The 14,561-nt window shown below is 34.6% G+C and overlaps 1 protein-coding gene across 1 annotated transcript; it reads left to right on the top strand.

Moving 5' to 3' along the window:
• The first annotated feature begins 1,114 nt into the window (after positions 1–1,114).
• Positions 1,115–5,006, top strand: LOC114722924 (probable inositol transporter 2). The gene is made up of 6 exons (XM_028909044.1): positions 1,115–1,425; positions 1,603–1,673; positions 2,886–3,221; positions 3,357–3,464; positions 3,560–4,156; positions 4,258–5,006. Exons 1-6 carry the CDS (start codon positions 1,290–1,292, stop codon positions 4,732–4,734), a joined length of 1,725 nt encoding a protein of 574 aa, XP_028764877.1. The 5' UTR covers positions 1,115–1,289; the 3' UTR covers positions 4,735–5,006.
• Positions 5,007–14,561: the final 9,555 nt, after the last annotated feature.

Below are 14,561 nucleotides of genomic sequence, written 5' to 3'. Positions count from 1 at the left end.
TTTAAAACTAGAGGTAGTATATTTAGAGCTTGTTTGGATCACAGTTACAAACACCAAAAATCTATTGAAAATGGTGAAACTAAGGTTGCAAATTGAGTTGGAGAAAAACTGTTGTTTGGCTAGGCTAACTTTTCCAACCAACTTCTGGCCTTCAATCTCAGTTGAACTCAACGGAGAAAAATCTGACTTTTCAAACTGTAGTTCCAAACGGTGATTATTAAAAATAAGCATCTCAGATTTACCATCACATTTTCCCCTCTGTCTCATCTCTTTCGTTAGCATAATGAGCTTTTATTCAAACCAAATGAATTTTAATTTATATTCATGTTTATCCATTATATATATTTAATTAATTAATCTATAATATGTTTTCAAATTTTTCTTCATAACAAATATTTTTATTTTATAATTTCACAAATAAAATATTTATATTTTATCATAATAATTTGATGTATTTTTTAAACTATTATCATATTAAAAACATAAAATTTCAAACAATACTATTCAATAAAGTCTATGTCATTTTCAATCATTTTATAACTAAACTAACTTTTCTATTAATCATCCAAAGAACTTTTAATTTTTTCAACTAACTTTTTAAAAGCACCTATCCAAACATAACCTAACTGATTTTTACTTTAACTTCAATTATAAAAGTCAGTTGAGTTAAAAGTCAGTTTTATTCCACGTCAATCTAAACATACTCTTAAAACAGTTCTGTTAAAACGGATAAGAAAGAATAATCACCGGTTGAATGGTGATAAAGTGGGTGAAGAGAAAATGGGAAGGCTACGATCGGTGTTTGACAAAGATGCAGACGCTACGGTTACTGTAGCGGCCTCCGCCAACAGCCAAACATGTATTTTTTTTTTTAATTTACATTTTTGCCATTCTCGAAATCGTATTTATTACCACCCCTTTCCGTAGCGTAATTACTGTTTGATTTAGAATCTCGGAAAGATTATAATTGATTTATTTAATTATTTTTAATTTAATTGATTGATTCACCACTTGCGATTGTCAAAACTCATTGTTTACTCGTTTTCCAGTCTATAAATACACGGCCCCTCTTCTCCCTTTCTTCTCCCCCTGACTCACTAGCATTCACATTCTCATCATCATCTTCTTCATCTTCTTCCTCCTCCTCCTCTCTCTTCTTCTCCCTCAAGGGTCTGTGTGTTTGGAGAGAAAGAGAAAGAGCGTGCCCTTTTACAGGGTCTGTCGGAAGATTACTACAGGCATAGCTAAGTCAGTGGTGGCTCTGCTTGAGTTACGTTGACGACCACATCATGGAAGGAGGGGTACCTACGGACGCCGACATGTCGGCTTTCAGAGAATGTTTGGCTCTGTCGTGGAAGAACCCTTATGTTCTTCGCCTTGCTTTCTCTGCTGGAATTGGTGGCCTTCTCTTCGGTTATGACACTGGTATATCATCTCTCTTTCATATGTAACCTTTAACACTGATTTATAATCTGTTGATCCCAGTTAAAATCTGTCTTTTCCCAGCTCCCGGCTCGTTCCCCTGCTTCTCTCTGTTTACGAAACGTTTATTTATTTATGCGTTTCTGTGGCCTGTTTTACTCTGTTTTATTATTTATGCAGGTGTCATATCTGGGGCTCTCCTCTATATCAGAGATGATTTCAAGGCTGTTGATAGGAAGACCTGGCTGCAGGTAATTAATGCTTCTCTCCAGAGTCGCAGACTGTAAATTTTTTAACCTTTTTTTTTTTTTAAACTGTGATCCAAGGCTCTCGTTTCTTGTGAGTTTCTGCCATATTTTAAGCCTTGCATTCCAGAGCCACCAAGTTGCAGAAAAGAACAAGCCCGTGGTTTCCCTATTTCAAATCAGTTTGACAAATCAAAGCCTGTCCTTCAAACCACAACATATATCTATTACTGTTTATATCAAAACCCTTATTTTTCATAAAAATTTTTTAATGGTCAACAACAAATTATAATAGCAATTTTGATCTGACTATTGGAAATATTGCCCAACTCTGCTTTTTGGACTGTTGTCACGGGGAGAATGGGGCTTCAATTCTAATCTAGCTACATGTGGTTTCCTGTTCACGGACTCCAAAAAATTTTAGTAATATTTATATCGATCTATTATCGGCAAAAAATGTTATTTATGTAACCTCTTTCTCTCTCCTTTTCTTTCTATCTTTGTTTTTTTTTTTGGTCTGTGTATCTCTCAACAGTCACCTGATCCGGGTTAGACGGAAGAGATACGTTTAATTTATGATCATGGGATGGTAATTATTTGGTTATTTACTTCTTTTCGTTGAAGGAAACGGTGGAGCAGATTCCTCACTTTCGGTTGGTGTTTTTGGTCAAAAGATAAATGACTAAGATGTATCCCGACCAAAAGTGACAGGTGTCTCAACCTTGTTGGGCCTGGTCCACCGGCTCTTATTTTATTGGCCCAATAAGTTCGTTTGTCCAGTAAATCGAAGTTAGATATCCACTTCTCAGCCCATACAAATTTTCTCGTATCTTTTTCTTTTGTCATGGGATACAGGTTGCTTTGTATTAAGTAGGATTCTTCTGTTTAGTAACTTACGCTCAAAAAGTTATATAACAGGCGTCGGTTATTTATTCTACTTTTTTGCAATTATTATCATCATGAATTTCGAGACTACTTTTTTTTTTTTTTTTTTTGGGTTTCCCGATTGATTACGCAAGACAAGATAGAAGTATGAACTCGTACTCCTGATTTTTCAACTTCAGAGTTAGTTAGAAGAAAAGTAAGGAAAAAGTAAAGAAATTGTCGAATCACGATCTGTAAATTTATAAAAGAAAAAAAAAATGTGGCATGAGATGGGAGTGATTTGAACAGTGAAACACAGAATGGTAAAAATAAGTGTGATGTTTGATAAAACAGGAATCCATAGTGAGTATGGCACTGGCTGGAGCAATCATAGGAGCGGCAGTTGGAGGATGGATTAACGATCGTTTTGGAAGGAAGGTAGCAATCATCCTCGCAGATGCGCTCTTCTTTGCTGGTTCCGTGATCATGGCGGCTGCTGTGAATCCTGCAATTCTCATCTTTGGTCGAGTTTTTGTTGGCCTCGGTGTTGGAATGGCCTCCATGGCTTCTCCTCTCTACATATCTGAAGCTTCACCCACCAAAGTTCGAGGAGCGCTTGTGGGCCTTAATAGTTTCCTAATCACTGGCGGACAGTTCCTTTCTTACCTTATTAACTTGGCCTTCACCAAGGTAACAAAAGATCTTTCGTTTTTCTCACTGTTATCTATGCTTCTCATGTAAAATTGAAACTATCATGTCTTTGATTATTTCACCTTACTCACTTTATGATATTGCTGAGTGAAATTGTGTGAATGGTATGTTCAGGCACCAGGAACATGGAGGTGGATGTTAGGAGTAGCTGCAATGCCAGCTTTTATTCAAATCATTCTAATGCTGATGCTCCCAGAATCACCTCGTTGGTTGTTCCGAAAGGTTCGTTCACGATCACTTGACGACATAGAATATTTTCCAACAAGTCATATCTTAAACTTATTGATCCAACTTTTGCTTTGTCAATGACAAAACAGGGTAAAAATGAGGAAGGAGAAGCGATTCTACGGAGAATTTACTCACCGGAGGAAGTTGAGACTGAAATCCAAGCACTGAAGGAATCAGTGGAAGCGGAAGTTAAAGAAGCAGAATCATCAGATAAGGTCACCATAGTCCAACTTTTCAAGACCAAAACTGTAAGGAGAGGACTATACGCGGGAATGGGGCTTCAAATCTTCCAACAATTTGTGGGTATCAACACAGTCATGTACTACAGCCCAACCATTGTTCAACTAGCAGGCATTGCATCCAACCAAACAGCACTGCTTCTATCCCTCGTCACCGCGGGACTAAATGCTTTTGGTTCTATTGTGAGCATATATTTCATTGATAGAACTGGAAGGAAGAAGCTTGCTTTGATCAGTTTGTCCGGGGTTGCGGTCTCCCTTGCTCTTTTGACTGTCATTTTCCATGAGACTGAAACGCACTCCCCAGTCGTTAGCACCGTTGAGACCAGACACTTCAATGGTACTATCTGCCCTAATTTCAGCGCAGATCTTAATGGTGGATGGAGTTGCATGAAGTGCCTGAAGGCTTCTGCAGACTGTGGGTTCTGTGCTTCTAGAGCTGACAAGGTAAGATATCACAAATCCTCAGAGATAATGATTAATCTTGTTACTGCTTTAAGATATTAAGCATCATCATTCTGAGTGGTTCATCATAAATTCTTGTGCAGCTTCTGCCTGGGGCATGTTTGATCTCTAATGATACAACCAAGGATCAATGCCATGATGAGCACAGGCTATGGTACACTAGAGGGTGTCCTAGCAAAGCAGGTTGGGTTGCAATATTGGGGCTTGCACTTTACATTCTGTTCTTCTCACCTGGCATGGGAACTGTTCCATGGGTTATCAACTCCGAGATCTATCCTCTGAGGTATAGAGGAATCTGTGGAGGGATGGCATCTACGGCAGTTTGGGTGTCAAATCTGATTGTGTCCCAGTCCTTCTTATCCTTGACACAATCCATTGGGACCGCCTGGACATTCATGCTGTTTGGTTTCGTCGCTGTTGCAGCAATTGTCTTTGTCATCATTTTCGTGCCAGAAACCAAAGGGCTCCCAATAGAGGAGGTGGAGAAGATGCTGGAGAAAAGGACCCTGAACTTCAAGTTTTGGCAAAGAAGTTCTGGCTCGTCAGAAACCAAGAAGTAAAATGACTAGTTAGCTTGTCTGTGTGTGGATTTACGCTACTTTTTAATCATTAATTGTGAAACTATAATATAAATATGGTGTTGCATAAGTAGCTTTTTATGAGTAAGAAGCCGTAGTTGCATTAGCATTCCTGTGTCAATTCCCTATCCATCTTCTCCCCAACTCGTAAGATTTGAGTTTGGCGGAGACATTTATTGGACTGCTTGAATATATTTTATGAGATGCTGTTTTGTTCTTCATTTTGCGATCTAAATGACGAGAAATTTACTAAAGGGATCGTATCTGTGTGCTTAGTTAATGAACGAGTGGTCACCAATGACCCTCCATTATTTTTGTGTGAATTGTCATTGCATGACCACATGAAAGTTTTAGTATTCAAATAAAATTTATTCTGAAGTCTGCCTCATAAGGAGACCATATTCGAAGACTTTCTCACTAAAGTTTTCCTCTTTCCAAAAAATAAAGATGTAGACAATGATAAAACCCGTGATAGGCTTGCTCTATGGTTGAAGGGGAAAAAGCAAGTCCAAAGGCAAATGTGGTTCAGAATTAAAGAATCATGGGTGACTAGAATTTCTGCGGGCATTGATATTACACATAATTCACATTTCTTTTCAATAAAGTTTGTAGATCTATATTCAAATAATCAATATACATGGAGAGATAAAAGTACTAGAAAAATATTTTTTATATTTTAAATGAAGTAATATATATAATTTCACTTCATATATTTCATACGGTTTTTTCAATATTATATAAATTATATACGAATTATTATCTATATGATGCTTTGAAAGATTTTTCTACCCACCGTACCTGTTGTAGTTTTTTTTTTCCTAGGCATAAGTATTTTTTTATTGGATACAATCTTGTTCGAAATACTATCAGCTAATAAGCATAAGCACTTGTTCCAGCAAGAATTCAAACACTAATTCACCATATTACGGGGGATTAACCTCTTTCAGGCGTTCACTAGATTCAATCCTCATGAATTTTTGCAGTATATTTGGACCTGAATCATGAATCAAGATTTTTCGGGCCATTGATAAAGTTGGTCATGTGTGAAAGTAGGCCCAAGCCTACATTGCTCATTGCCTGTCACTGACTTTTCTTTATTGTCATGACAAGGGAAATAATGATAGGAAATTATTGTCTCCTCATGTTAAAATGCAACTACGATTCTCATGGGGACACCCTTTTAACTAAAACGTTCACATGTTGTCCCAAAGAATCAGCAGATGGGATATGGGGTAAGGAAGATGTTGGTACCATCATACAATCAACATGGAACATCTAGTCATCTACGTCCTCCTACTTGCTTCGGCTGCTAAGAAGTCTGCAGCTTTGTGTCCTTGGCGACTCACCAAAGATAGAGAGATATTTGCCATCGATTCTTTGGCAGCTAGAAGTGTTAGAACAATTCATATGAACACATATATTTATCCAAATAGTCATATAGAATTCTACAATCATCAGAGTAGCAGCGGAAGACTTATAAATACCTCTCGCCATGCTAGATAGTCTGAAGAAGCAATCCACAATGCTTCTGGCCTTGATCTGGATTAGAATAACAGTCAGGGAACCTCAAGAGCCATGTATTAGGTTTTCACAGATGCTCACTCAGTTAACCGTCAAAAACTTAACCCACCATCAAGGTCAAGAATGACTAAAAAGCACTGAGTCTAGAACCCTACCTGGACTGGGCCTAACTGACTAACGGGCCATACTTTGGATATTTTAATTAAAACAAAATAATATAATATAATATAAAATATATAATTAAAATATCTTACATTCTCCCACTTGGCCCGTTCATAATATGTCAGTTGACATGTCAAGGTTAATTAAGGCAATACTATTAGAATCATGGCGATAAGTCCCCTTAATCGAGTATTATCTTCCATGTATTACAAATAGCATCCTTACTTAATGGGTTATAACTTTATGAATAAACCTTAAATGTTTATTCGGTTCCAACTTGAATGTTTGTTAATCTCACATAATTCAGGTACCAAACTTGAGACAACAAACCAAAATTTGAATTTCATCACTTGATAACACCTCATTTAGATCACTACATGTGATCCATCTCTGATAAGATATTGATCCTTTGACATTTTTAATAGCATGCTCTTTATTCAAAGGATTTATGCTTTATGTGTTTTATGACCAATTAAATCCATGGTCATATAATAAACACCTTTGATGAATTTGAAATTAATTCAATAATTTAAAATCCTATGATGAAATTCATTAATCAACAATCTTACAACTTGCCTCTATGAATGATTACAAGAGACACTTCATGATGAAAGGAAACAATCAGTGATTGTTTAGCAATCTTGCACTCCTTCATGATGCAACTTGTTCATTAAGCATGAATATGTATCACAATGTTAACAATTTGTTGCTAACTCATCCAGCTAAATTGAACGATCTCAATCATTCAAAGAAATTGACTCATATATGTGAAGCATGATACCTAATGTACATTTAGTAATGTACTTCACCATTGCAGCTTTTCAGTTATCATTCAAGTATTAATTTACTTGTAACTCCAACTAATATTCATTGTAATGACATTGCCCATTTTGTGCACATTTAAACAAGGCAATATCCTACCAATTGACTTAGAAGAAATACTCATCATCTCCTTTACATGATGATCATATTAGAGACATATAGACAATCTGATCATATCCTCGTATCAAGTATGTTACACATGACAAATGTCATCTATTCGTGGATGTTCAAGTACTTGTGATTATATATTACTTATGATAATCTCAAGTACCTTGAGAATAATCCATTTATGTATTCTAAAAGAATACAGCACCTTAACCAATAATATCACAACTTTTGAACAATGACCATCCTCTCATTTGTAACACCTTGAGTCATAAATATGAACAATATATGGATCATCTATATGCAAATTATAGATGACCCAACTCCCACTAATCAAGTGATACAAACAAAACCATGATATTCTCAACTTGATCATGCATGTGAGTATATCATGATATATTAGTCATCACTATTTTGAGACTTGCTCATGGACCAAATTCTCCTTGTATAAACTATTTGACCTCTTTTACTAATTCATGTATCTCTCCTTGTATCAAAAATTGGAAAGATTCTAACAATATTCCAAATCAATATAGACATTGGTACCAAGAAGATATGGTGGGAACTATTCATTAATATAGGAGGTAATATCTCACTATAATAAGTTCCTTTTCTCCATAGAGAATCTTTGGCAAACAATATTCTTTTGTATTACTTAATGTTGCATACTAGCAACTATACAAATATTCAAACGTTATTGTTTGCCTTGAAATCTCACATATCTATTATGAAGCAATGCCTTTATTTGGAATTTATTTCATTTCTTGAAATATGAAATTGAGGTCATACTCCATATTTATATTTATGTTCTAGCTGAATACTTTTATGTACATCATGTAGTTACAGCGAATTACCAAATTTCAATCACTATTGATCTTAACTCAATCTGTTAATGAGATTGAAGTTGCAGAAAAAGAGTATCACCCATCAATTTTGAGATATCCCTTATATATTTTCAAATACTCCTTGTATAATTGACGGAATTCTTAATGTTGATACTCTTAATTTCAAACATGATCAATTGTGAATCTAAGAACTTCATGATGGTTTTTACATTCACCTTAACAAGATGAGTGCCATGCCAAACCAATGTTCTACCATAATTAGAGGTTGTTCTTTATATGTGATCATTCTTGATTAGTTTGATCACTCCCACTAATCATGGCAATAATAATGAATTTGGCATTCCTCCAAATACTATACTAAAATATGATGGACAAAACATTTGGATGCTTGAGACTTTTATGCATTTTCATCAAAATATGCAATATAAGTCTCAAGAAATATTTTCCTTCTACACTCTTTCTTTCATAAGACAATTTTTCTACAAGTATATATAATAAGTTAAGCTTCCAACTCTTTAGATTTTCAAAAGAATTTAAATACAAATTAGGTTGGAATCTCATTTAGTATATACATAATTGTCTTGAGTGTGTACCCGAAAAGGAAAAACAAATTGTAAACCTTATTGCTCAATATGTCTATTAATATTATGTTTCTTCTCTCAACAACATCACCTAGTGATTTCTTATATGAAGAAACTTAATATATAGACTAGGTTACTGTCCATCATTGATGTACTCACCATCTATCTCCCTTGTTGATCTCACTACATTAATCTATTTGTCAGATTAACCATCCAATTTTGCCTTGTACATTACACAATTATAAGGCAAATAGTGATCAAACATTGTGAGAGGCCACTTATAGGAAAAATATGTAATTCCATTTACTAGAACACAAACTTACAATAAATAATAGTACATGTAATCTCTTACTAATCATAACTCTTCAAGCTTTCTTAAAGTCGTGCGATGGTTTACGTATTTCTTAATGTAAACTATACATAAATTGGAATCAATAAGGTTTAAGAGATCATTAAATCTCATTCTTGATAAACCTTTTGACCCTTTCATGAAGATCTTTGAAACTATTATGCACCACACAACTTGAAGAAATCCTTCTCATGATTAGTACAAACAAAATGAGATTTTAAATGCACCAATGGCAATAATTTATCCATCATTATCTCCAATCAGACCTTTCCTTATTAACATATAATTCTTATATATGCACATCACTTTATGGTCTTAAGGTTGGTGACTAAATAACCCTTATTCAAATTTGAGCCAATCATTTAATATATACATTTTCAATAAATACTTAATCTTGCATGTATTTATGAAAACGTATATAGCTCATACTAATGAGATAATAAATTAAGAATCTCTTTCACCAACAGTAATGGAGATTATTTGTGCCAATACACTTTATGGAGAATCACTTTATAGTCCACATACAATGCAATGACTCTTTATGAGAATTTCTCAAATTCATCCTTCAGCCCATTTCTTGACTTTTGTTCCATTCATTATGTACCTATAACCAGCTCTTAATTGAGATCATTGTATTAAGACAATTTAGTCTCATGATACTATCTCATTTTGCATGCTAGAATTAATAGGCACTAGAACTTTCTTGATGTCAAGTTCAATTTAGTTGAAGAAGTTACATTTATTTTCTTCTAGGCTCAATAATTGTCTCTAACTCAAAAGATAACAATAATACTGCAAAATAAAAAATTAACTTTTAATCATGCTTACAACAACACTTTATGAGGCATTTGACCATCACGTTTAAGCGTACATTTACCAATGTAAATCATACAATCATAAATTTCGTATCACTGAAGTCTACCTGTGGGTAAAGACTTTAGCATAGCACAAATTTATGTTCTCTAATTGGTGAAACTAGAACACATTTAGATTTCTAATACCTATGGGCTACTTAGGAATCATAAGGCCATTTCTATCCCACCCTAATTAAATATGTAATTATAATTATCTACCTGTGGGCAAAGATTAACCATAACTACATATTTAATTACAAGTGATGTCTTTAAATCTTTATGTGATGATTTGTCTATTAAGACAAATACATGTACATGTAAGGATGCTGTGGCTACTCCTCAACTCTACATTTGCATCACAAAGACATCAAATCATTGTGTGTATTGATTGTGCATTTAACCAAAATTGATATTTTAAATCCACATGTGATTAAATATGCATACAACATGTGAATAAGGATGCTATGGCTACTCCTTGAACAAATATATATGCTAATCACTAATGTCATATATGTACAATTAAAGTCCATATACACACACAATATCAATGAGAATTCCAACTAAATAATTTAATCAACTAAACCATTTATGTGATCAAATTATAATTACTCATTGATTATAGTTGATATTTTAAAATCTGTATGTGATTATCTATCCATGCGCTATGTAAGAGGATGCTGTGGCTACTCCTTATCAACTTTGCATGCTAATCACAATTATTAACTATGTGCATTTAAATCTCATATATGCACAACATAATGGAGAACTTGACCAATTAATTTAAGCAACATAAGCAACTAAATAACTAAAATTAAATTCTCCCACTATTTTATGCACCCAAAAATTGTTTAATAAATCAAATTCAGCATATTTCAAATCAAATATAATTTTGCAAAACTCAAACAAATATATGATTGCCTAAAACAAATGTTTAAACAATTAAATAGCGGACAAAAAGAATTTTGCAAAATTTCACAGTATGTTAAAATAGCTAAATTGATTTCTCTTTTATTTAAACAATTTAAATGGTGCATGAAATAGATTATAGATAAACCTTATGGCTAAATAAATAAAAACCAATTTAAATAATACTTTATTTAGCCAAAAACTGTTTCTGGAAATAAAACAAAATTGGCTCATATAACAAAACACAAAATAGAGCCCAAAAATTAAAGTTTCAGAAACAAGCAAAAAATGTTCAGACCCAAAAAGAGCCCCAAATAATAAATTAGAGAACTCATACAACATTTATTTAGCTCAAATAATTTCTGAAAAATCACACAAACCATTCCAAACAGCACTAATACCATAAAGACCCACAGAACAATTTCCAGAATAAAAAACTAATGATTTAAACCCAAGTATTCATTCAGATATCTGACCTCTGGAAATTAAGAAAATTGCAAAGCAATTAAATCAGGCCGAAAAGTTTAAAAAACTTAAATTAGCCTATTTTTTCAGAAATTAGAACAACAAATATATGGCTCAAGAAGTTTCTGAAATTTGACTAAAAGCCCAGTAAGATTTTTCCAGAGTTAAAGGCCCAAAAAGTTGCAGAAATTTAATCAGATAGGCCTAACAGCAATGGTTCTAAAATTTTCCGAAAATTGGAAATAAATTTCACAACCCAAAAAACTATTTCTGAAAATAAACCAAAACTGTCCGAATTATAAAACCCGTGAGCCCATAACTGGAAAAGGTAGAAATCCAGAATTATAAAACCCAATCTCGGCCCAGTTTGACGAAAATGAAAACAGAAGTTTAAAAAAACATTGCAGAAGCCCAAAAGTAGGCCTAAACCTGAAACTGAAAGTTCAAATGAATAAACAAATAAATTAGAGAGAAGCCCAATTCGTTTCAACCCAAAACGCGCAGCCCAGCTTCTAGAATAAGTGAAACGCAGTGTTTCACGCCTGGCCACCACATGATGCGTTTGGATCACCATCTCCATTGAGTCGGGTTAACCTACCCGATTCCCAACCCACAGAGGCAACCCTGATTCACACAACATGGAGCAATGTTCTCCGCCACTCCTGGAAAATTTTGTTTCTTGAACTCGAAAACAAAACGTGATAGAATGGTCCTTTTGGAGTTTTCAAAATGACCAAAGAGGCAAATGAAACAATATTTTGACTGTGATTTCGCACAAAAAGTGTCAAAGACAAAATATAAAATGAACCCAAAAGGAAACAAGATTATGGGTCTCCTTTCCGACGATCATTAAGGCGGAGAAAAAAAAAGAGAGAGAGAGAGAGAGACGACAAGATGCAAAAGATTTGTTTCAGAAATCCTATCCAATTCATTTCACAAAGTGAAGCCCAACAAAAATTAGAGTTGAATTCGAAGTTTTGATTTCAAGGCCGAAAACGGTGACTCGCAGCATTTTCAAAAAGCACGATGCTCATGGGAGGTCGAAATCAATGCCCTCCGCACCAATAGCCCAAATCACATATGCCTTTTGATATATAAAAAAAAAATGCAAATCAAAACATATATATGTGACGCTTAGCAGGCAGAGAGATCAAAAACCTGGCTCTGATGCTACATGTTAGAACAATTCATATGAACACATATATTTATCCAAATAGTCATATAGAATTCTACAATCATCAGAGTAGCAGCGGAAGACTTATAAATACCTCTCGCCATGCTAGATAGTCTGAAGAAGCAATCCACAATGCTTCTGGCCTTGATCTGGATTAGAATAACAGTCAGGGAACCTCAAGAGCCATGTATTAGGTTTTCACAGATGCTCACTCAGTTAACCGTCAAAAAACTTAACCCACCATCAAGGTCAAGAATGACTAAAAAGCACTGAGTCTAGAACCCTACCTGGACTGGGTCTAACTGACTAACGGGCCATACTTTGGATATTTTAATTAAAACAAAATAATATAATATAATATAAAATATATAATTAAAATATCTTACAAGAAGCTCTTGAACCAGCACCCGGCACTGCCATTCGCATGCAATTTACAATTTTCCACCGAGTGTCCCTCTGCTATCGGCTTGATTATAAGAGAATCTAGCAAGGAACATGCTTTTGTTGACTTCATTGAGGAAGTTCGAAAGTTAGTCAATAGGAATTGGAGTGTCAGGATTAAACTTTTTAATAGAGAGAGCATGACAAATTTTATTAAATTAGCTAGCTTTTCCACAAACTTGAAAAGCTTATTTTGCACCTTTAGTCATCTACCGCCTTGGATTTAGGAGGTGGTGGATGATGAAAGGATTTAGGATTTTTTCCTTGTATATTGGTGTAAAATATGTTTTTAATGAAGCTTAGTTTATATCCCAAAGGATAACAGGAAGATGCTCACCATCCATTTCCGAACCGGCCTGACAAGATGCAAACCATACCATGCTCCTTTGTTAAATTGAGAAGCATTTGAGAGAACCAGTAAGAGCAGATGTACCACATCATGCTTGTTCCCGGCAATGATTTATTAATAAAGAAAACATAGTTTTCTACATAAAATTGTCAATTTAGACATACATTGCTAATACCAAAGCTAATAGAGAAACAAAGATAATAACCTGAGTAGAAAAGATGGAATTTCTCTTCCCTGTGTCACCCTGCAATAAAGCCAAAACGATGGAGATATCATTCCAGCAACGTGATCCTATGCTTTTGATCGGGCATTTCTTTTCAAACGTCAGCTACTTCTTGAAGAGAGAATTGGATATAAGAATCATAGGTTATACATAAAGCAAATCAATTGCCCAACAGTAATATGCAGAGCATGAAGATATAATCAGCAAGAGGGAAAATTATCAGCCGTCAAGAGGGGTATCATAATGAAAATAATTTAAATGAGCCATGAAAATATGGTATATGGATTCAATAAACATTGTCGTAGGACAGCATGAATGGGGATAACAGCACCAGTGAACCCAACTGACTGCGTATAAGATCGTTAGAAGGATAACTCATTAAAGACCAACAAAAGGTACGTCTGAAAGAGAGCATACTTAAATCACGCGACCTCAGTACAGAGGCAAGCAGAATGCTGATCCCTACATTAGCACTGAGCGATCCATTTGCCCATAATCACATAAGATCAAGTAGCCAACCTTTGAAACACTGCCCCTTTGGGAAAGAGAATAGATGAGGAGGAATCAGAACAGATCGTGTAAAGCATTGAAAGCCCATAGCGGCCAGAGAAAGTATTGGAAGCCCGTGGTTGGGTCTAAATAGTACTTAGGCCCAATCCATGAACGCGAAACACATTTGCCTCCAGCCCTCCACTTGCGATGGTGGGGTCTATTTCAGAATCAGTCTTCCTCGGACAGCTATCCTCTTATTAGAAACAATTCTATTTAATATATTATAGTGCATAAAATGTGGGTACTTTTTTCCATATAGATTCAAACTTTGATTCACTACGTTATGAGAAATTAGCCCTTCTACTTGACATGTTGATTTTTATTATTAGTTTTCATTATTGGCCATTTTTGGTATCACAGTACAAATAATTTATAAGTACGTTTCATATAAATCGAAATAAAACTTTTTACATACTTACTTCGTATTCCATAAATCATGATTGAAAAACTACTGATAAGT

Source organism: Neltuma alba, unplaced genomic scaffold, assembly GCF_004799145.2.
Source record: "Neltuma alba isolate B1F8T4 unplaced genomic scaffold, ASM479914v2 tig00012116_pilon, whole genome shotgun sequence".
Taxonomy (NCBI): domain Eukaryota; kingdom Viridiplantae; phylum Streptophyta; class Magnoliopsida; order Fabales; family Fabaceae; genus Neltuma; species Neltuma alba.
Note: the sequence above shows the minus strand (reverse complement) of the source record. Positions and strands in the feature narration are given on the sequence as shown.

Excerpts from the sequence above, each read along its gene's own strand:
- LOC114722924 (XM_028909044.1), top strand. The coding sequence starts at position 1,290 with ATGGAAGGAGGGGTACCTACGGACGCCGACATGTCGGCTTTCAGAGAA. Across the intron at positions 1,426-1,602 it reads TCTCTTCGGTTATGACACTG|GTGTCATATCTGGGGCTCTC; the intron begins GTATATCATCTC and ends TTATTTATGCAG. Across the intron at positions 3,465-3,559 it reads CTCGTTGGTTGTTCCGAAAG|GGTAAAAATGAGGAAGGAGA; the intron begins GTTCGTTCACGA and ends ATGACAAAACAG.